General features: G+C 42.0%; 1 protein-coding gene across 1 annotated transcript in view; it reads right to left on the bottom strand.

Annotated features, from left to right (window-relative positions):
• Positions 1-15,376, bottom strand: part of FBN1 (fibrillin 1) — a 261,970-nt gene extending 246,594 nt beyond the window's left edge. Inside the window, exons 1-2 of the mRNA XM_043921055.1 lie at positions 15,213-15,376; positions 14,238-14,582 (exon numbers count right to left, since the gene is read on the bottom strand). Coding sequence (XP_043776990.1) covers positions 14,238-14,401 — 164 coding nt within the window. The 5' untranslated portion in view covers positions 14,402-14,582; positions 15,213-15,376. The remainder of the gene's footprint in view (positions 1-14,237; positions 14,583-15,212) is intronic.
• Positions 15,377-23,018: the final 7,642 nt, after the last annotated feature.

The raw sequence follows: 23,018 nt of genomic DNA on the forward strand, positions 1-23,018 counted from the left end.
TACAGGTTAGAAAACAACAACTTTGCAGCAGCATCTGGCCTAGATCTTCCTGTAGCCCTACTCTTCTATACATCACAACACCACACTTCTGCTTTATTTTTTTCCCTTCATATAAGAACCATTTTTACCTGTTATGTAACTCAACATTCTTGAGTGGGATGTGGACTACCAATAAAAGCTAACAACAGTCCAATTCCAACATGTTTACCATCTTAAGTAACAGGCAAGAACTAACCAAAATGCTTCTGTGAATCTCACATATGCAGCTACTCAATAAAGCTAAAGTTCAGAACAAATGACTTAATCACCCTTGTGAAAATAACAGCCCAGGGAGTGGGTTTTCTTGGGCACTGAACTACTTTCTGACATGATTCATTTTTATAAGGACACCACATATTTCTTTATGATAAAAACATAAATCCATAAGTTAACAAGAGTTTGAAGGAAAGGGGACTGATTGGCATCAGGTCCATAAGAAGGCTGAATTTTGGCTTTTCACGAATGGAAGAATTCTTACAGTCATGGGAAATAGGAAATGAAATGAGGAAATAATTTAGTGAGGAAGGCTGATATGTTTCCTGATTGTTTCAAGGAGAGGCCCAAATGCAAATAAGCACCTGGGTCAATCCAAGATTAAATTAGATCCTCTTATCTAGAATTCTGCCAAATGTTCACCAACATAATGTCAGAACTGTTGACCAAAAAAAAAGAAGGAAAACCTGACTTGCATATTCTTATAAGATTCTTGAAAGGTTTTCAAAAGTTTAAAAATAAAAGATTAATTTTTTTTATTTGAGGTTTATTTATTTCCTGTGAAATCAGCAGAGCAGACGAAGTACCTGGGAGTTGTTTGTTTCTACATTTTTGCTTTTTTATTAACTTTGGTTGTGTGATTTATCCCATGGGAATAAGAGATATTAGGTAATTTGAACATTTTTAATGACAAGCAGAAAAATAACTATTATCTGTTTAAACTATTCCTTATTTAAAGAAGTCTTATTTTTATAGGCTGTGAATGAATATAAAGCAACCACAATTTCTTAGAGTTTATTGCCAATCAGTTAACTAGAGGTTAATGTGTAAGGGTGCAAGGGTATAGGAATTCTACCAAAGCTTTGCCTAAATTAAGATAAAGTATGTTTTGGCCCACTTTCCCAGATGTTCAATAGTTTAAGATCTCTTGAAAGCCAACTCTCGTTAAAATCAAAATGGGAATCATTAAAGGAAAATGAAAAAACTAAAAGATTTTAAATTTCTCAAAAGAAACAGGGCACAGAAGAAAAACGACAAATGAGAATCCCTTTGTACTGACTGAGCATTCTGTTGCTGCAAGGCATGAAGCCCAAGGATGGGAACGCTCAGCTGGAAAGTGAAGGCAATGCCTCTTTTCAAGGGTGGATAATCTGAGTCAGTCCAGCCCCAGATCACGCAAGCAAGGCCTGTCCACAGGCATCCAGAGAGAAGAGCAACCACTGATGAAATGAGTCCTGGGATATGGGAATAACGTGGGAAGGAGCGGTTTCTTGGTCCAGAGCAGATGTGTTGTGTTTCTCATTCAGCATCTCTTCCTCCTTTTGCTACCCTAACTCCTCTTAGGAAAGAGGAAGCCATTCCACACCCCTCAGTCCTGGCCAGCCCACTTGCCCCATCTCTTTGGCCATGTGACGGGCACGTGACAGGAGCAGTGCCAGAGTTCTCTCTGAGATCTGATGTGGGGAAGCTGGGAAAGAGTTTCTCTCTTTACCTGTGAGATCATGAGATGAAAGGCAGTATGACTTGGAATTACCCACCAGTGGTCATCCTGTCTACCTGATCATAGCCAAACTCTTACTCTGACAAGGCAATTTAAGCCCATTTCCAAAATACCCAGCAACCTCGCCACAAACAGTCCCAACTCTCAGGGCATCTCTTTGCAATACTGCCAATGAAAGTGGTTTTCAGACTAGTGCTTCCATTTCCTGAAATATAAATGCTTTTCACAAAGGTTCTTGGGGGGTGGTGGGGGGAAGGTTCATCAGGAAGGAGACAAAGACATTTGCCAGATCTGCCAGTAAAAAAAGTGCAAACTTTTTTGGAGGAATTGGCAGGGGGTGGGGGGCAATATTAATTATAAATAATCTGGGGGAAGGGGAAATTGAAAAATAAAAATCTTATCTGCATGTCACCTTTAGGTATATATAACCAAACCTTCACAAACAAAATTAAGATTAAGATTATATACAAAATTAAGATTATAATTTTATAAATTTTGAAGTTCAAGTTTGCTTCCTATGTTTCTGAAAATAATTATTTCCAAGATGAGAAAGGGGAGACTTTGATAGCCAGATAGCAATGATTGTATACTATAGATAAATCCATCAGGCACTGTAATAGGAATTTGAAATGTATCCTCTCATTAAGTCTTAGGAAACTCAGAGAGGTGAGTATTACAACCTCATTTTACAAGGGAGGAAACTGAGGCTCAGCCAGGTCAAGTCACTTGTCTGAGATTCCTGCCTAGTAGGTGATGGAGCCAGACTCTGACCCCAGGCATGTCTGTATCCACACTTCCAAGCCTCCCTGAAAACACAGCCAACGGTTATTAGAGTTCATTGAAAATGACTCCTTGGTCCTTCAAATATAATCCCACAAGCAATACCACTCTACCCAGCTACCCACAACCAGGCTCAAATAGGAAACAGTGTGAGGTAATTATAACGTATACCCCAGCCGCTAGCTCTGGGTTTTTATGACTGAACTGCCAAATCACTCCTAGCCAACTCTTCAGGAAATGTGCAGACACTTTCTCAGATTCCAGCTAAAACATCAACTATGTGGCCCTGGGGAGTACAGAGCTCACAGGGTGGTAATGGGATATAAAATTTGCAAACTTGAGGTCAGCGGCCTCAACTCTGGGGTGTGAGGCAGCAGTAGTCCATGAAAGATTAAAAACTAGGTGTCGACTTGAAGGTTGCATCTCAAGTCCTTCCCTGAAAGGTACTTGTTCATGTCACCTTGGACATTAACCCCAACAGTAAAGGGAGTAATATAGCTCACATGTAGTTCTGCGTAGAATCACTGGAAGAAGACAATAGTATCAACAGGCTTGAGACAGGGTGTTCATTCTGAGAATTCAGCTTTAGGTCCAATTCAAACACAGCTGATGCTCAATAAATTGTTGTCACTTGGAGTAGGCAAGTGTTCTACAAAATTGGTGGGATAGATGATACAGAAGAATTTAAGATTGTTTTTTCTTCTTCACAGGCACACTTATTTCATGGAATCTAAATGTACAAATTGGTAGTCTAGATAGTTGAATCAAGATAAGTTACAAGTTACAAGATAAGAGTCTGAGCTTATAGACCTAGAACTGCCAGGGTTAATCCCAGGACTAATTGCTAATTAGCAGCGTGAGTGTGGGGATGGGGGGATTACACCCACAAGACTCCCAGAGGAGCCTCCCATTTCTCTTTCTCCCACCCCCTTACTAGCAACCACCTCCCTTAAAAAGCCCCACCCCACTCAACCCCACCTAATCTGGAGGCTTTCACTGACAGCAGGGTAGGACTGGGGAGCTAAAACCCTAGTGTCCAGCCTGCCATCAGGGCTGCCCACAGAGAAACAGATCGCACTGTCTAAGGCCAAATAAACAAGAACAGGAAAAATGTCCATGCCCACGCGATGCAGGAATTTTGCTTATGTGCAGTACAGTTGAGGACTTACAGATAACAGTCACCCTCTCTAGGGTATGAAGACAAACAAGAAGCATAAACTCCTACCCAACAACATCATTTTTCATTTGTGTGTACTCAGTCGTGTCTGACTCTCTGAAACTCCATGGGCTGTAGCCTGTCAGGCTCCTCTGTCCATGGGATTTTACAGGTGAGAATATTGAAGTGGGTTGTCATTCCCTTCTTCATGGAATCTTCCCAACCCAGAAATCAAACCCGTCTCCTGCATTGGCAGGAGGATTCTTTACAACTTGCACCATCTGGGAAGCCCAACAACATACTTCTACTTAAATCCCCTTTTGCTACGGTATGACTCAGCTTCCATACCTATGAAGTTAAGACGAAAACATTAGTACCCTGAACACTTTTAATGAACCTTCTCTGGGCATCAGTTTAAGCATCTATAAATTTCTAAAGTTGGTCCCACTATAAATATTCTGTAATGTTTTTGTGAAGGTGGATGGCCTGACAATGGAGGAAAATCTGAGTTGTGAAAAAAAAATTCTACAAATAAGAAGAGCCTTTAAAAGCTATTCTGCGAAGGTACCAACCTATTAGGGTCTGATTATATGATATTATAAATTAGCAGTGAATGGGTAGCGGAAATGGCAGACAATGAACCATTATCCATGAGGCAAGGGGGATGAACTGAGCAACATGGCACCATATATAAAGGTTCATAATAAATGATGGATTAACTTGTTTTTCCACTACATTCCTTTGAATGTTTTTACAGAAATGTTTTCTGACATCCAAGTGTCTTTCTTTCGTGTCCTGACTCACCTCCAAAAGCCCTCAGTCTCCTGAAGAGCCTGGTACCAGTGTTGCCAGGAGTCATCATCAGGATCTGTTAGCCGCCGGCACCTGCTCTGTCTAGCCCAGAGCCACTGGCTGATGGAACTCCACTACAGAACTTTCTCTGAACTCTCTCTGGCCTCCCTCAATCCTTCTCCTTCCTTTTCCTAACAAAAACATTATCCCTGGTTTTCTTTTTGAACACCCCAAGACCCTCAAGTAAAAAATGAACATTTTATTAAGAATTTCTTTTTCTTAATGTTTTAACTCTTATTTGATCTTTATCATCCCTATTTTATTGGTAGCTCAGCTTACAAAGTTATAAGAAGAAAAAGAAGATGAGATGACAATGAAAAAGAAAAATGGGGGGAGAAATTATGATGAGAAAGAAGGCAAAGAGGAAGAGGACGGAGGCAAAGGAGAAGAAACAGAAAAACAAAACAAAAACCTGTTTGTCTCTGGAATACATTTCTTTATTAACAGAGATATTACTATGCTTCAGTTCAAAACCGCGAACTTGACAGCAGACATAATGCGCCCATAGGGCCGACATAAATCATATGTCCCAACACCAACATCACAGAATGGTTGTACTATATTTGGACTTAGATGTGTTTGGATACTTATATTTGAATGTAAGTATGACTGATGGTCTAGGAATTCACAACCCTTCAAAACCCTGAACCAAATCACTTGTCTAATGGAGCAGTTCCCCCACTCTGGGCCTGCTTGCCGTCTGGAATACATCTTTGGCTGGGAATGGTAGAGATAGTGAATTTTCCTCTCTCCCTTCCCCTCAGAGGGGACTGAATAAATAGACTCAGTGATAACTTCAGCAACAACAACAAAAAAAAGCCACTTGAGAAAGTGGTAAAGTCACAGGAACTTAAGACCAGGGTTTGATATAATAGAGTTTTGGATCCATAATCCAAACTTGACTGTATTCCTAATCCAATTTTATTCTATGAACAATGTAGCTATTCCATTAATGCAAAAAAAAAAAAAAGAGTTCAGCTCACTATCATATCAGTTCTATTGACAACTGTACATCTATTTTTATTTATTAATTATAATCCCAGATTTTAAAAAAAAAAGTGTTTCTGAGGTGACTAACACCAACAGATATATAAAAGGGGGCTATTAGCAGAAATTTAAAGTATAATTCCATATAGAAGGAAGATAAAACGTACCAGATACCTAAATTAACAAAATTAAGTGATTGTGCATTAAATTTATCCTTGAGTTTCTTAGAGGCTAAAGGAAATGGGGTGGGGAGGGGGAGTTAGGAGTTTCATAACTTACCAGATTTTTAGGAACTATGGTCTTATTCCTGAGATTTGCAAATTCTTTAAATGCAGCCAAAATAAGAGCAAAGCCCTTAACGTTAATCTAACAGATCACAGAGATACATTATTTATGTAGAATTCTGAGGTCGCAGCAAGCAAAATACAATGAAGCAACTATGATGGGAAACTAAGTCAATCAGAGTAGATCAAGTTAGAATTGAAACATCTGATTAGACTTCTCACAAACCCGCTGCCTCACTGTGGTAGCTATTCTCCAAAGATTTTGCCCCTTAATTCTTCCTCTCCCTGTAGACACAGGCTGCCCCTCACCTCCATCAAGAGGCAGAGCTTATTAGTTCACACCCTTGAATCCGAGCAAGGTCTGTGACTTGCATGGAATTTCAGACAAGACTGTCTGAAGAAAGTCTGGTAGCTTCCACTTTTGTTTTCTTGGTATCCTCAGCTGCCTTGTACAAAGTCTGGCGATGCTGCTGGATGGTCCACGGGGAAAGGGAGACAATCTGAGACTATATGGAGGAGAACCAAGAAACCCAGCCAACCCTGATAACATATGAACTCATTCAGGCCCTTCCAGCCAGCTTTTAGCCATTCATCTCAGTCTGTGGTCAACTGGTGAGGTTAAAACATGTGACCAGAGATGAAGAGGCTATTGTTCACCATCCAGCCCCGACAGACACTTAACCTGAACAAAATCTGGTAGCTGCACCTGGGGCTCAGTTTCCCCATTTGCAAAAACACATTCAGTGGCCTATCCCCAGGGGCTGGCCCAGGCAGGAGATCACATAGGAGAGAGCTTTGAAATCTGGAAGGCTCCCAGCAGAGCCAGACAAGTGGCTCTTTGCTTCTTTTATCCCTTCCTCTGTCCATCCATTTAGCTCAACCACACCAAAGTAAACAGGACTGCAGGCACCAGTCTACGATCACAGAACCAGAAACACACGTGGAGAAGTCATCTTACTCATTTCAGACCCGACAGACATTGTGGGAAGCAGAGACAAGACTCCCCACTGCGTCCTGTCCAAATTCCTGGCCTGCAGGATCATAAGAAATAATAAAATTGTTGTTGTTTTAAGCCACTAAGTTTGGGTAATTGGTTACGTAGCAATAAGATAACCAAAACACAAATGAAATAGCTTATTTCCTTATAGTAAAGAGACTAGGAATAACTCTCTCTTTAGTTTCTCATTAATAATGTTACAATGTTTTTACATGTAATAAGTTTCAGTGTACATGGAGGTACATGTACATTGGAAGCTTCCTTGCCTTGGCCTCTCATAACCAAGTGGTCAAGCACTGCTCATGTTGCCACTTGAGCCTCCTCCTCACCACCACATCTCCCCCACCACTGTTGCTCTGACCATCACGCACTCTCACCATGATTCCTGTATTAGCTTCCCAAGTCTCCTTGCCTCTAGTCTCCTTACTCACTATATGATATACCTTTTACACCTCGACCATGGCCAAGACCTGATCACATTCCCATCTTAGAATCCTGTATTATGTCGCCATTGTCCGCTTTCACAACACTCAGACAGTGTAACATCATGCATCCTGTATTCCCTCGCCCACCCTGGCCTAGACATACATGGTGGCAGACAGACATACCTGGTGGCAGACCACACTTCCAGGGGGCTCTACTTTCATAGGCTACACTAAGAGCCGTGCCCGCAAAGCCATGCAGCGCAGACCCTGAGTCACGAGTGCAAACCCTGCCCATCGTACTCAGATGTCCCTCAATCACCAGAACATTATATACTGTTTCATGCCTTTTTCACTCAAATGTTTCCTTATTTTTCTCTTGTACTTCCACCAAGCTCTAATGTACACATAATTTACCTTACCCAGTCAATTAGTTGATTAAAGTTGGTCAACCATTCAAAAATTGCCTAATGCATACTTAGTATGTGCCCAGTTTCTAGATATCCCTAGTGATAAAATAAACAGAAACTCAGCCTTCAGTAAGTTCTCGGTCCTACTAAGGACTCATTTATCACACAGACCAGAGGTTAGCAAACTTTTTCTGTGAAGGGAGAAACAGCAAATAATTCCGTTTTGCCAAGCCCTACTATCTTTATCACAACTACTCTTCCTCTGCCAGTAAGTGTGAAAGCAGACATAGATAACACATAAATAAATGGGCATGGCTGTGTTCAACACAATTTTATTTACAAAACAAGCAGCGTGTTCCATCGTTTGCTGGTTCCTGACAGTTATCCACTGCCAAATCATTTCTGAATAAACCCATTCCCACAACGATACTTCGCTTGTCATGGGAGTGTGTCTGCCTTCAATAAACGCTGAGCCTTTCTCCACAGCAATGGCAGAAGATTCTTGGGAAATGAAGGTATCACGAATGTGGAAGAAAGGAAGAAACTTATCAGGTATAGGGTTTACTGTAATTGAGAATCATCAAAATACAATGGTTAAGGAACACTGACTAGGAAGCCAGATTTCCCAGCTCCATCTCTTACTAGGTTATGTCCCTGAAGGAATAACTAAAATCACTGAAAAACTGTATCCCTCAGTTTCCTCATCTGTTAAATGGGCAAGTATGTATAATCTTTCTCATAAAGGATCTGTGTATTAAATGAGTAATACATGAACAATGCAATAGTGAACAATATACCAGAGCTTGCTATTCTTTTTTGTTGTTGTTGTGATTTGTTGCAATTGCATTATTGTTGCAATTTAATGTAAAAAATTACACTATGTTAATGACTCTGAGCTTACAGGCAACCAAGGTGAAAAATGAAATGAAAGAATTAAATTACTCATCATATTGATGAAAACTTAAGAGAGATACCAGTTTCCCCTGGAAAGAGAAACACCTCGTGCAACTCTATCCAGAGAGAAGTTTCTCACATGGGACATGAGAGCAAGAGATTCTGAATGACATAACGAGGAATGTCTCCAGTTCAGAACCATGGGCAATGCAGATGAAGGATGCCTGTGATGGTTACCTGACATCCTCAATAAAAATTCAAGATATAATACTAAAATGCATGTGCTATCCAGAGAATCCACAGTTCAGACATGCTATAAGCCCCTCTGTGTTTTATTAGTCTTTGCAGAAATATCAAAGCTTCCTGTTTGACAAAATATTATATTACTACATTATTAATTATACCTGGGATTTGTGAACTAGCATGAAGGAATATTAGGAATTTTAAGTGGAATTTTACCAATGTCTTAGTTCTGCATTTTTGTCCAGAGGAATGAAAACCAAAACCATAACTAAAATTAATGGAGAAAGAAAATTTAATATTAAGAATTTGTCTTTAAAACTTAACCTCTGCATACCTCAGCTCTCACAGCTATAGAGGGAAGGTAATGAAAGGGCTCACCCTATACAGATGGGATGAGCACTGAAGGTGCTGTCATATGCAGAACACTGAGATGTGCCTGGCACATCTGGCACTGCTACAGATGTTATTATTATTTACTTTTACTTACTCCTAGACCCCATGCCCTTTCCTGCTTTTCTGTTGTCTCCCAATTTTTTTAATGCATCTTATTCTCCAAGGAAACATCCAACCCCTCCAGGCTATGGGCAATATGTCTCTAGCATTCCACATGCTAAATTCAAGGTAGCATTCGATCAAGGCTTCTTGAATTAATGAACTTTTTCAATCCCAGCTTCAACAAGTTAGTGTTAAAATGCTCATTTCTTGCCACTGCTGATTTTACAATCTAATGGGAAAGTCAAGCTTAACAAACATAAAATATTAAACTCTCATGTGTCTGCCATATAACTCAGCCCCTCATAAGATTTTCTATTTCAGCTTTCTTTAAAACTTTCATGAAACAAAATCCTGTTTCTAGGATAGGCCTATTTGTTGGGTTTCTAGACACAAAGAAATTGTTAATACAGTTTATTTCTATTTTAAGAAAACATCTTACTTTCACCTTGGAAATTAAGGCTAAAATTCACAAATTGGTTAGGCTTATTGTTTGGTTTACTGTAGGAAAAAGCAAACAAACTATGTCTGAGTATCCTAATACCAAGTTTTATGTCTCAAATGTTACAAAATGAATCCCATAAATAAATACTTTGTCTCCTGTCTTGTTTAAAATGTGGAATTGCTGAAACCTTTTATTTAAAAAATCTCTTTTTTTCATGGTGTTGCAATACTTTAGCTTAATCTATTCAATAAATGAAAAGACAAACCATACCACTGCAGGATTTTTGCCTCATATTTAATTGTTAGGCTATCTGACTTTGGATGAAATCTTAAAGTCCCCTTTATAAAGTAAAATGGACTTTATGAAGTCTGCAGAAATTTTTCTGTGTGCCCTGTTAAAGTTCTTTATTTTAGTAACAGATTTCTGTGTAATTAATCCCTCAGAGTTTGCCATCACATAATCTATCCTGTGTATGAACGGTTCCACGTGTTTTTTTTTTTTTTGGTAATAAGACCCCTGGAAAAAAAAAAATAAACAAAGACCAAAGGAATCAGGCACAAGGGGACAAATTGTGTGAAATACAACCAGTCTTATATACTTATAAACCAGGCAATACGGATAAAAGTGCAACAATCCATCTTATCAGATTTGGGAAGAGGGGGTTTCACTCTCAAGAATTTTTCCCTTTGATGGGAAACCGTAATATTTACTTATCTGGGAGCTAAAGCAATAAGGCAAACATAAATGGTGCATAGCTATTGCTATGCAAGTAGAGCTATGTGTTTTTAAAATTAGATTGTCTCGCACACTTTTTGCCTAATCACAGAAGTTAAGAATTTAGCTGAGAAAATTCTTGTGACCTGAAATTCAAACGATAAAGCTAGGATTTTATTATGTCTCATAAAGTCATTTCACACATGTTAAGCGGTGCCCAGGCAAACAAAAATCATTATACATTTATTACTTGAAAACGTTTTTAAAACTTGCAAAATCCTCATTTCAAAATAGAGAGAAATGCAATTTTTGCAGAGTGAATAGGACCACACTCATTCCATTAAAAAAAAAAAAGGATTTCCTGTAAAAACAGAAATTGGCGATTTACTCTAAGAAAACACAGTGAAAGCTGGGAAGAAACTTGAGGATGCTTAAATTTCCACTGTGGAACAACTTCTGCTGCCCAGTGGGAAGAGAGGGAAAAAAAAAAAAAAAAACACCTGCAACAGGATGGGAGGAGAGAAGGACAAGCTAGGACTACACACCCAAAGAGGGGAAAACCATGCAGGTCCCCAGGCAGGGACTCAAGGGAGCTGACAGGAAAGGACTACATATTCCAAGAAGAATACCCAGGCAAATTCTGCAGTTACCTGTCACATCAGAGCAAGTCAAGAAGACAGTGACTTGTAGGAGAGCCCAGACCAACGGGTGGCAGACACTGATGGGCTTAAAACACCTTTTAAATAGAGGAAATATTAGTGAGGTGCTGAAAGTTGCTGCCACCAACTGGGCATCAGGCAGACTTGGGGATTTCAGATCACTTTCATTTCATAAACTGTACATCAAAATGGCAAACAGGTTTCACTGTAGTCAAAGAGGTTGATTTTGAAGCTGCTAATAGTTTAACTAGTCAAAATAGGAGTTTTAAGCAATAACTGGAAAAATGGAACACACGACTGCTCTTCCTGACGATGTATACAGCATGGTGTGGTTAAAGACTTACTCATGTGAGATTGTAATAGCAATAAGCAGAGAGAATACATTTTAAAAGCTATTCAAATTTAAGAACAGAGTCGGCATTCATTTCAAGCCTATGGGAAGACCTTTGATAAACAACAATTATATTTTCTTTCATCAGTTTATACTACACATAAATGTTCAGATGGACACCAACATGCAGGCAGAAGAATGTCGGTAATAGCAAAAACTTTAATGTAATCTAAAGAGCCATCATCAGGAAACTGTTCCAGCCATATTATGGGATTCTGTACGCCAAGAGAACACCTGAGGTAGATCCCTATGAGTTGATAGAAGGATGCAGTAAAGATTTATAAAAGTAAGACAGGTTGGGAACAGTATGTATAGTACATTCCAATCATTAAAAAGGATATACACACATATCTAAGTGAGTTTATATATATAATATATATATTTATACATGTATTATACTATTTCTAGAAAAATACATAAGAAAACAGTCTCTGAGCGGTAGGTGGGAAATATCTTTATTGTATATCCTTTCAAAGTTTAATTTTTTACCTCAAATATGTATATATATAATGCATACATTATATGCATATAACATTATAGATAACATAAGATTTATAAAAATAAAAACCTTTATATTATAAAGGTTCATTATTATAGTATATTAATATATAGTTATGCTACAAAGGTTAATTATAATTATTTGCCAAATTTTTCATATGTATGCAAAATCTCATAGATAACATGAGAATTAGAAATGTTCATAATTACTGATCTATTAACACCATGCTTTGGGGAAGACTTTCTGAATAGTTTGCAATAGAATCACGTCCCCATTAGCAACTACGTACCACCTAAACACAGAGTGTTTCTTTATAAACTTTAAAAAAATGTAAAACTGAAAAGAACTAAGTGTTGGTGTGAGTAAAAGCATGGACATCCTGTGAAGCAACAGAGCAGGGCTTAGTTTCTGTTTTCACATGGAGTCTGCCTCCCGAGGAAACAGGCTGGCTGGTGATAGCACAGAGATGAGACAAATGTCTGGCCAGGCCTGAAGTCTCCCTGCAGACCTCCATCCACAGAATTACACCCCCTACTTCCCATCTCTCCCTAGGAGCAACACTGTCAAGCTTAGCATCTAAGATAATATATATATATAGCAGAAATATATTTTTTGAAAGAAAAATGCTAGACTAAATCAGGTCCTTTCGAGAATGGATGAAAATCAGAGTTTCAGTCCATTTATCGAACTTGCCATGGGCCGTGCACACAGGGTAAAAAATGTCTGCTGTCTGACCAGTATCAGGCTTAATATGATAAGCAAATTTCCTTTCCAACACTTGTTGGAATCCTTGATTTATTTTCCACGAAGACCAAGATGGAACTAAGTTAATCGTAACTGTTTCCTAGGGTCAGAAAATCCTGCATATTTCACCAAGGCCTAAGTGCTTAGCTCTGACCATTGTGTTGCCCCTATCTAGACCAGCACTCAAAAACTCATCTGTTCAGTTTACTGGACTTTTTTCTTTCTGTACCTGGGCCATACAGACACAAATTTCACTACATATATATAATTAAAACAACACATAACAAAAAAGAATATGTGAAATGTTCAGCCACATATCCAAGTGGACACCATCATTTGATCACTCAGGGCCAAACTACACAACTACTCAAAAAAGAACAACAATGCTCCACAGTGACTTAAATGGGAAGGAAATCTAAAAAAGAATGGATATCTGTATACGCATAACTGATTCACCTTACTGTACGACAGAACTGACATGACATTGTAAAGCGAATATACCCCATTTAAACAATTTAAAAATTTTAAAAATATTTAAAAGAGCAACAAGTTAATAGAAACCTCTGTGTATTTACTCTCTGGTTTCATTACAGAATCCTCCAAAGAGACAAAATGGGTCATTTACAATCCATCCTGCTGCTTCTATGGAGGCTTGAATTTGAACACTCTCAGAGATTCTGCTCTTTCAATCTGAACAATTTTAAGGGAAGGGCACTCCCACCCTTCTTTGATTCAGGAAACTGACAATATTTATGCAGTCAACCTGCCTAATTTAAATACTTCCTGTTGAAACATTGTCTGTAATAGGGGCATAGGAGACTGGCGAAATCTTCAACTACATGTGTGTAACACACACAAGACAGTGTTTTTAACACTCATTCAAAGCCTGCCACAGCAGCATTACTGCCCCCATCAAATAAGGAGCTTCTTAAAACCACAAAACAAGTTCTCAGAAACACTTGCCCTGCTCCGCTTCCAGTGTAGACATCTAAAGGAAAAACTCAGTCCCTAATTTTAATAAGCACAATTTCAAGGAGAACCAACTATTAGCTATGTGTCTCCTCTAAATGTCTGTCCTTGGAATCCCTTTCTTTCCCTGCTCCCCTGCAAACAGAGCATCTACTAAGATGCCCACCATGCAATTGCTTTCCCTACATACAACCGGAATTGGTATGAAGGGAAAGGATGGGCTGCCCCTCTCCTCAGTCGCAGCTCCTCCCCTTCTTCCTCAAAGAACCCTCCTCGCCTCCCCAAATCAGCCTCGACAATGGCCCAAGATTCCTTTTAGCCGTGACCTCTACTCTGGGGCAGAAATCCATAGAGTAGAAGCAAGGTGGTTTGGCCAAGAACTGCAGCGAGGACTGGGTAACCCTTGCATCTCTAAGGTGTTCCCAGGAAGTCTTATCAGGGATCCTTCTACTGTCCAGAACTGACTCTGTCAGTTCCTCTGGATCTTGATACTCGGGAAAAGAGGGAGGGGACACCCACACCAAAGCAGCTGGCCCGATTCATTACCCTTTAAGCGCGTCGTGTCCTCCGCCGCCTCTTCTCTTGGCCCGGTTGGCTCTGGTTTCCTTCACGTTCCCAGCCTCCAAATTGGTATCCGCCCCATGGCTCGTGTAGGACGCTAAGAGTACGGTAAATCCCAGGGCGACCTCCAACAGCCCCCCTCGCCGCATGATGCCGCGCGGCCGCCGGCTCCCGCCGCCTCTCGCCGCGCCCCGGGCTCTGTCCGCGGCCGCCGCTGCGCCCTGGAGCGCGCCGCGCCGCCGGGGTCCTGCTCTCCCGCCGCCCGTCCCCCGGGCCGGGCTCCTCCCGCCTTCTCCAGGCGCTGCTCCCACTTCAGGCGGCCCCTGCCAGCTGCAACAGACAAATCGCCGAGGCGGGGGGAGACATTCAGGGCATCAGGATGCTGAAGCCTCAGGGTCCCCATTCCCGAGCCCAACCCGCGCACCGCCTGCGCGTGGCGCAGTTACTTTGGGTAAGTGAAGACTGTTTGGTCCACAGCTGGCTGAAAAGCCCAGGCCCCCAGCGGCATCGGTTCCAGCTAACCCCTTGGCCTCCCGGGCGCCGCCTGAAAAAGGCGCTGCAAAAGTCCCCATGTCCTGAGCGGATCTAAACCCCGGGACGAGCTCGCTGGGTGTATTTTTTACTAGCACGAATTGCGCGCAATGCGCGCTCTGACGCCCCAGCTCCCCAGTCTGTCCTCTCCGCCAAGCCGCCGGGCTGGAAGCCCGCCGCGCCATCCCCGGCCGGCTCCGGGCACTGCCACCACCCCTCAGCATCTGACGCCGAGCCCGGCACCAGGAGCCCCGGGCCAGGAAGCTGTCAGGCAGGGGAGGGCCAGCGCCAGCTCTGGACGTTCCGGGACAGCCCCTCACCCCAGTCCCTGTCTCTGCCCTCGGCGCGGCGCAAACGCAAAAGCCTCCGTGGCTGGAGCCCCAGCCGCGGCGGCCGCCCGATCCCTATGGGGACCCTGGCTGCACCCACTGGAGAAGCGGCGGATCCGGCTCCCAGGGCGGCTGCGGCGGCTGTTCCTCGGTCTTGGCCGCGGCAGCCGCTGCCCCGCTCCGCCCGCAGCTGTCCCAGCTGTGGCCGCCTGTCTGCCTGCGGCACCCACAGTCTCTGCCGCCGCTCCTGCGGCCCCCTCCTTTCCCCACCTCTTCAAGTATCGTCTGCGCAGCGGTTTCTCGCGAGAGAAATACTTTTTAAAAAAAAAAAGAAAGAAAAAGAAAATGACACCCCCTCCTACATCCCCCTCATCACCACCCCACCCCTCGGCCCCATCCATCCTCCCTTTCCACTCCCCTTTGCCAGCCACCGCCTCGGCGCGGGGGCCTCTCTCGCCCGCAGGATTGGCGCAATGGGAGGAGGCAGAGGTGATCCGGTCCTGCCCAGCCTGGGATTTTGCGTTTTGGGGTGAGGAGTTAAGGGAACGGGAAGAAGCAGAGTAGCGGTTTCTCCCGCTCCGCGGCTGGGAGACCTAGACCCGAGATTAGCCTCTCCCGTGATCTGGGAAGCCCGGCCGGCGCGTGAAGCTGTGCCACCTGTACCAAGAATGCGCGCTGAAGAGGGCAACTCGGAGGCCCCAGCGCGAAACGAGACGCATCTCGGGCTCCCCGGTGGCCGCCTCACTGCGCTTCTGGGGCCGGCACCGAGCAGAGGCCGGACGCCGCTGGGGCAGGACGAGTCAGGGGGCCCCCGCTGTCGGGGAAGGGCTGATGTGCAGGCGAGGGAGGAGGCATGATGCTGAGCTTCAGTTCAAGTCACCCAGGCTGAACCCAAGATGCCTCAAGAGTCTGAGTGGGATTCCGACCCAGAGGCCTGTGAATGTTGGAACCTGGGATTTGGGGTGGAGGCAGTGAAGGGACGGTCCTCGGGCCCAGCCCACAACTAATCCTAGTCTTCTCGTGGAGGACCCTCTTGCGCCTCCCCAGACATTCTATTCTCTCTCTCTCTCATATACATGCAAACACACACACACACCTGCCTCTCCAGGATAAACAGGGCACGGTGACTTTGAAGAAGACATTTATGATATCCTTCTATAGGCAAGGCCCCATGTTGCCTGCACCCTGTAAGGGTGTAGTAGGGCAGGAAATCGCAATCGATTTCCCTAGGGGAAAGGGGCCCTAGGCACTGGAACTGGAGACCCCCAGAAAATCCCCCGTGTAGTAGCCACCAGCTGTCAAGACAGAAATAAGAGTTCAGCACAAACGAACAGAAATCCTGTTGAAAGGGGTTTTCCTTACCAGCGATTATTTGTGCCCAGGCAATAGAGTATGGGGACCTGGGCAAGTTATTTAACTTCTTTCCAGTTGCAAGATGGCAAGAGTGATGTTGACTACACAGGGTTATAATGGTGATGCTGAGTCTGCTGAAGTGTCATGATAACCATGGTCTCAAAGATGAAAACATGGAGCCTATTTAAAGTCATAGCCCTATAAAAATCCTCTTAGCAGATTCATGAATTGAAGCCTTGATCACACACCCAAGACTAAATAAAGGCAAGCCTCTGTTCAGGATGCATTTACTGAACACCAGTTGTGTACCAGCTGGTGCATGGTTGAACCAAGTTCCCGGGTAAGCAAGGCAGAAATGTTTCTCCCCTCACAGAGTAGTCTACAGGGAAAGGCAGATGTGAAACAAATGATGAATCAACTTTTAAATGCCAAGAGAAAGAAGTCCTGGTTGTTCAGAGGACATATAACAGGAGTACTTGACCTAAGTTGTGGCTGACCAGCGAAGGTTTTCCTAAGGAAGTGATGTTTAACGTAAATCCAAACACATGACTAAACTTCAATTAGGGTAGTAGTTCTCAACCCAGGCTATACAGTAGAATGACCTGGGAACCTGCAAAAAATCGGACACCAGGACTCAACCCCTGGAGCTTCTGATTTAAATAGTTTGGAGTGGAGCCATAACACAGGCATTTTTAAAAGACCCCCAGGTAGGAAGAGGTAAGGGTGGTATTCAAAGTGGGAAAAAAGTCTAGGCAGAGGGACCATGGCTCAGGAGAAATAGTTAGATTGGAGATCTACAGAGGCCCTGTCCTGCCCACCAGTTTTCTGGACTGTTCTGCACCCTCTGGGGAATCCAGAGACTGCCTGTTTTCTCTATATTCCAGCAGCATGTGAGACCCTCCACTCTCTTAGAGCCCTCTGCTCAGTGACGTGTTGGACAGCAGCAGCTGAACATAGGGCTTTTCTGAGGTTTTTGCTCATGAAGCAAAGAGCAAACCCTGGTGCCCTGCAAGTCTGAACATTCCAGCATTTCTGAACATGTCTATTACCTCCTACCCTATCCCTAAACTGCTTTCCAGGGTTTCACTTCTAAAGGAGAGATTTAGATTAAATGCTTTCTTTAGGCCTTAGCCCTCTTTTTTTCTCCTTGGTCCCTTCCTCCAGTTAAGACTCTAATTCCTCTTCATGTTAGATGGGAGCCCTAGGTCGTATACTCCCCTTTTTGAGTGATAAGTGTCATGGCTTAACTAAAGAGTTGGAGGGAGAGGGGGAAGAAAGATTTCTAAAAAAAGAGAGATTAGTAAAAGAGATTTCTTTTAAATATGTAAGAAATACACCAACCAGGCAATCAACACACATTAGAGCAGTGTGCTACCAGTAACAAAATTCAGTCACAAATAAAGAAAATTATGTATTTTCAATAAGATTTTCTTGATGCCACATGATTCAGGAGCCACCTCTCTTGAAAACTTATCATACTCTTTGGTCCATGGGGCTAGAATTCCCTTATTTCACCTCTTCATTTAAAAAAACTCCACCAATCCTAAGAGAATTGGCTCAGGTTCCTCCTGACTTCCAAAGCCAAGCCTTAACAGACCTAGCAGATTCCTCCTTCAAATTCTTAGCTGCTGCCCTGAAATGGCCATGGCTTTAAGAAGTTCAGGATGAAAAAGTATGTCCCAGCTAACCTGAGACCCTTATCAATTAAATGCAGCTACATATGGGATCAAATTTGACCTTGAGTACAAAATGAAGTAGGGCAAACACTAACAGAATTCTGCCAAGAGAATGCACTGGTCAGAGCAAATACACTTTTCCAACAACACAAGAGATGACTTGGACATCACCAAATGGTCAATAACAAAATCAGATTGATTACATTCTTTGCAGCAAAAGATGGAGAAATACTATACAGACAGTAAAAACAAGACCAGGAGCTGACTGTTGTTCAGATCATCACCTCCTTATAGCAAACTTCAGGTTTAAACTAAAGAAAGTGGGGAAAACCACTCAGCCATTCAGATATGACCTAAATCAAATCCCTCATGATTATACCTGGGAGGTGATGAATAGATTCAATGCCATCAGATCTGGTAGACAGAGTACCTGAAAACTATGGACAGAGGTTCATAACGTTGTACAGGAGGCAGTGACCAAACCATCCCAAAGGAAAGAAATGCAAGAATGCAAAGTCGTTGTCTGAGGCGGCCTTACAAATAGCTGAGGAAAGAAGAGAAGCAAAAAGCAAGGGAGAAAGGGAAAGGTATACCCAACTAAATGCAGAGTTCCAGAGAATAGCAAGGAAAGACAAGAAGGCCTTCTTCAATGAACAATGCAAAGAAATAAAGGAAAACAATGGAAGGGGAATGACTAGATATCTCTTCAAGAAAATTGGAGATATCAAGGGAACATTTCATGCAAAGATGGGCACAATAAAGGACAGAAACAGTAAATACCTAATAGAAGCAGAAGAGATCAAGAGGAGATGGCAAGAATACACAGAAAAACTGTACAAAAAATGTCTTAATGAACCAGATAACCACAATGGTGTGGTCACTCACCTAGAGTCAGACATCCTTGAGTGTGAAGTCAAGTGGGCCTCAGGAAACACTGCTGCCAATAAAGCTAGTGGAGGTAATGGAATTCCAGCAGTTATTTAAAATCCTAAAAGATGATGCTATTAAAGTGCTGCATTCAATATGTCAGCAAATTTGGAAAAACCAGCAGTGGTCACAAGACTGGAAAAGGTCCATCTTCATCCCAGTTTCCAAGAAGGGCAGTACTAAAGAATGTTCAAACTATCAGAAAATGGCATTCACTTCTCATGCTAGTAAGATTATGCTCAAAATCCTTCAAGATAGGCTTCAGCAGTACTTGAATTGAGAACTTCCAGATGTACAAGCTAGGTATAGAAATGGCAGAGGAACCAGAGATCAAATTGACAACATTCGCTGGATCACAGAGAAAGCAAGGGAATTCCAGAAAATATCTACTTCTGTTTCATTGACTAAGCTAAAGCATTTGGCTGTGTGGATCATAACAAACTCTTAAAGAAAATGGAAAACTCTTAAAGAAATGGGAATATCAGACCATAATACCTGTATGAGAAAACTATATGCAAAAGTTAGAACCTTATATGGAACAACTGACTGGTTCAAAATTGAGAAAGAAGTACAATAAGGCTCTTTACTGTCACCCTGTTTATTTAACTGATGCTGAGCACATCACACAAAATTCTGGGCTGGATTAGTTACAAGCTGGAATCAAGATTGTGGGGAGAAATATCAACAACCTCAGATACACAGATGACCCCACTCAAATGGCAGAAAGCAAAGAGGAACTAAAGAGTCTTGATGAAGGGGAAAGAGCAAAGTGAAAAAGCCAGTTTAAAACTCAATTTTAGAAAAACTAAGATCATGGCATCTGGTCCCATCACTTCATGGCAAATAGAAGGGGAAAACGTAGAACCAGTGACAGATTTCCTCTTCTTGGGCTCAAATCAGTGCGGATGGTGACTGCAGCCATGAAATTAAAAGACGATTGCTTCTTGGAAGGAAAGTTATGACAAACCCAGGCAGTGTATTAAAAAGCAAAGACAAAAAAAAAAAAAGACAAAAAAAAAAAGCAAAGACATCACTTTGCTGACAAAGGCCCATATAGTCAAGGCTATAGTCTTTCCAGTAGTCATGTATGGATGTGAGAGTTGGACCATAAAGAAAGCTGAGAGCTGAAGAATTGATGCATTTGAACTGTGGTGCTGGAGAAAACTCTTGAGAGTCCCTTGGACAGCAAGGAGATCAAACCAGTAAATCCCCAAGGTACCCTGAATATTCATGGGAAGGACTGAAGCTGAAGCTGAGGCTCCAGTACTTTGGCCACCTAATGCAAAGAGCTGACTCGCTGGAAAAGACTCTGATGCTGGGCAAGATTGAAGGCAGAAGGAGAAAAGGGTGACAGAGGATGAGACGGTTGGATGGCATCAATGGACATAAACTTGGGCTAACTCCAGGAGATGGTGAGGGAAAGAGGGGCCTGGCATGCTGCAGTCCATGGGATTGCAAAGAGTTGGTTGGACACGACTTGGTGACTGAACAACAACAACAACACGTGATCCTAGCAGATCAGCAGAAAAATTGCCCAGTGAATTCACAGAATAAATAAATGGCTCAGTAGGTAAGGAATCTGCCTGCAATGCAGGAGACACAGGAGACAGACACAGGTTCAATCCCTGGGTCAGGAAGATCCCCTGCAGAAGGAAATGGCAACCCACTCTGGTATTCTTGCCTGGAAAATGCCATGGACAGAGGAGCCTGGTGGGTACAGTCCAAAGGGTCACAAAGAGTTGGACACAACAGAGCAACTAAGTAGGCACACACATACACATAATTTTCATTATAGTTTATGCCACTTAATTATTAGGACAGTCTAGTAAACAGGGACAGATAACTAATACAAACTTGAGGGGATATATTTCTGTCTCAGTTTTATAGATGAATAATATCACATTCAGAAATATGAGAAATTTGCTTATTTTCATAGAACCAGAACTAGAGTCAGGGCTGGATTTAAAACAATGCCTTTGACAACAAGTTAAGGGTACTTTTCATTTCATCGCTTCATCCATCTGTCTCAAAATCTCAGTTAAATCTTTGTGGTAGACTGGAGCCACTCCCTGTATCCATAAAACTTCCCTGATGTCTTCTGAGAAGCCAAGGTTTCATCCATGGAGCTTCATTGCCATCTGAACCTATTGCATCCTATTTAAGAGCTCCATGCAGCAGTCACTAAGATCTCCTAGTAAGTGAAAGGATACTAAGAGATGCTATAGTCAACTTCCCTGCCTCTCTGCTTCCATTTCTAGCTCCTCACATCCCCATCACAGAGAACAATTCTGTGTGCATAACAGGAACTCAAAGAATATTGGTTGAATGAACAAACAGATGCATTAACTTACTTTCAAGATGGTGATATGATGGCTACTTCAAAACCTCACCTCAGGCTTCTTTATCACTCTGTGAGTTAAGGAAAGATCTAAACCCTCCAGCCATAGACAGAGTAACATTGCCTGATTGTGCTTCTGTGTGCATCACTCCCTCTTGGGACATGATATGAATGAATGGGTCTTGGCTTGAAAAAGAACTAAAGGTAGAATTAAGTTGCCTTCTCCTATCTATGAAACAGAAACAGAACCACGAATGTAGAGAATAGACTGGTGGTTGCCAACGGGGAGAGAGGTGGGAAAGGGATGGATTGGGAGTTTGGGATTAGCAGATGGAAACTATTCCTTCTTACTAACAGAGTACCTCCATGTTATATCCCCCCACTTTTTAAAATTATTGTTTATTTATTCACTTAACCATTTTAATTGAAAGCCAGGCACGGTGTGCCAGACATAATGTCAGAAAATAAGGATTCAACCATGAAGAAGATGCCCTTTCTGTCTAGAGGAATTACAAGATCTAGGGCACAGGAAGAGGGCTTTATAGTGACAACTACCATTGATTAAGCCTTGGTTGTGCAGGTACTGTGTTAAGTGGGAGGTTAGTAATATTCTTCCCACTTAGTGTCTTAGATAGTTTGGAGTTTAATTGAGAACAGTCTAAAATTATATAAATCAATGTCTCTTTTATTTGTACATGTTTGTGTCTGTATTTATTGTCAGGATCCTAAGACACTGTAAAATTATGTTTTAGAGAGGGGGAAGGTGAAAAAGAGAAAAAAAAGAAACAGGTAAAAATTTTGCATGCTAGATAAGAAATAGAATTTTTCATTTTAATTGTTGTATATATAAAACTACCATAATTTGTAAACCAACTATGCTTCAATAAAAAAATAAAATAAAAAAAATTTTTTTTCACTTTAATCACTTTCAGAAGTTTTGTTTGTTGTAGAAATACTTTAGCTACTAAAGAAAAGTGTTCTTTTAAAAAGTATTTTCCCATAATCCTATCATCCTAACACAACAATTTGTATTTCTTCAGTTCCCCTCCAGTCTTTGACCATATGGTGTATTTTAACATAGTAGAACCAAGGTGTGTATTATAGTTTTGTGCTCTGCTGAACACTCAGCATTTACCCTTTGCATTTTGCAGATGGGGTCCCTGGGTGAGGTTTGCCTAGCTGTACTTCTGGCAGAAAGCATGTACAACTGTTAAATTATGTTATTGAAATAACTTTCATTACCTCAATCCCCCAAAGCAAACAGTTCCTCTCCACCCAAAACAAAACCTCTGGTTCCCAGACTTCATTTCATTTGTGTTTTCCATGAGTTCTGTGACCCACCCTGGTATTCCCTGTCATTTTTTCTACCAGACATAACAGATACCAGCCCAACAGCAGAGGGGAATAAAGAAAAGGCCTGGACAGCAAGAAAGGACATAACATTGTATCCATCTCAAATTAAAAACACATTTCCTCTCAGCTCCATTCAACAGTATTTACTAAACACCAGCTCTGTGCTCCAGACCATGATAGACTCTGCAGAAGCCACCAGCAAGTGTCAGAACTGTGTCCTCCCCGAAGGGCTACACCCTCTCTCAGGAGGGAGGAATTG

The sequence above is a fragment of the Cervus elaphus genome, chromosome 12 (genome assembly GCF_910594005.1).
Source record: "Cervus elaphus chromosome 12, mCerEla1.1, whole genome shotgun sequence".
Classification (NCBI taxonomy): Eukaryota; Metazoa; Chordata; class Mammalia; order Artiodactyla; family Cervidae; genus Cervus; species Cervus elaphus.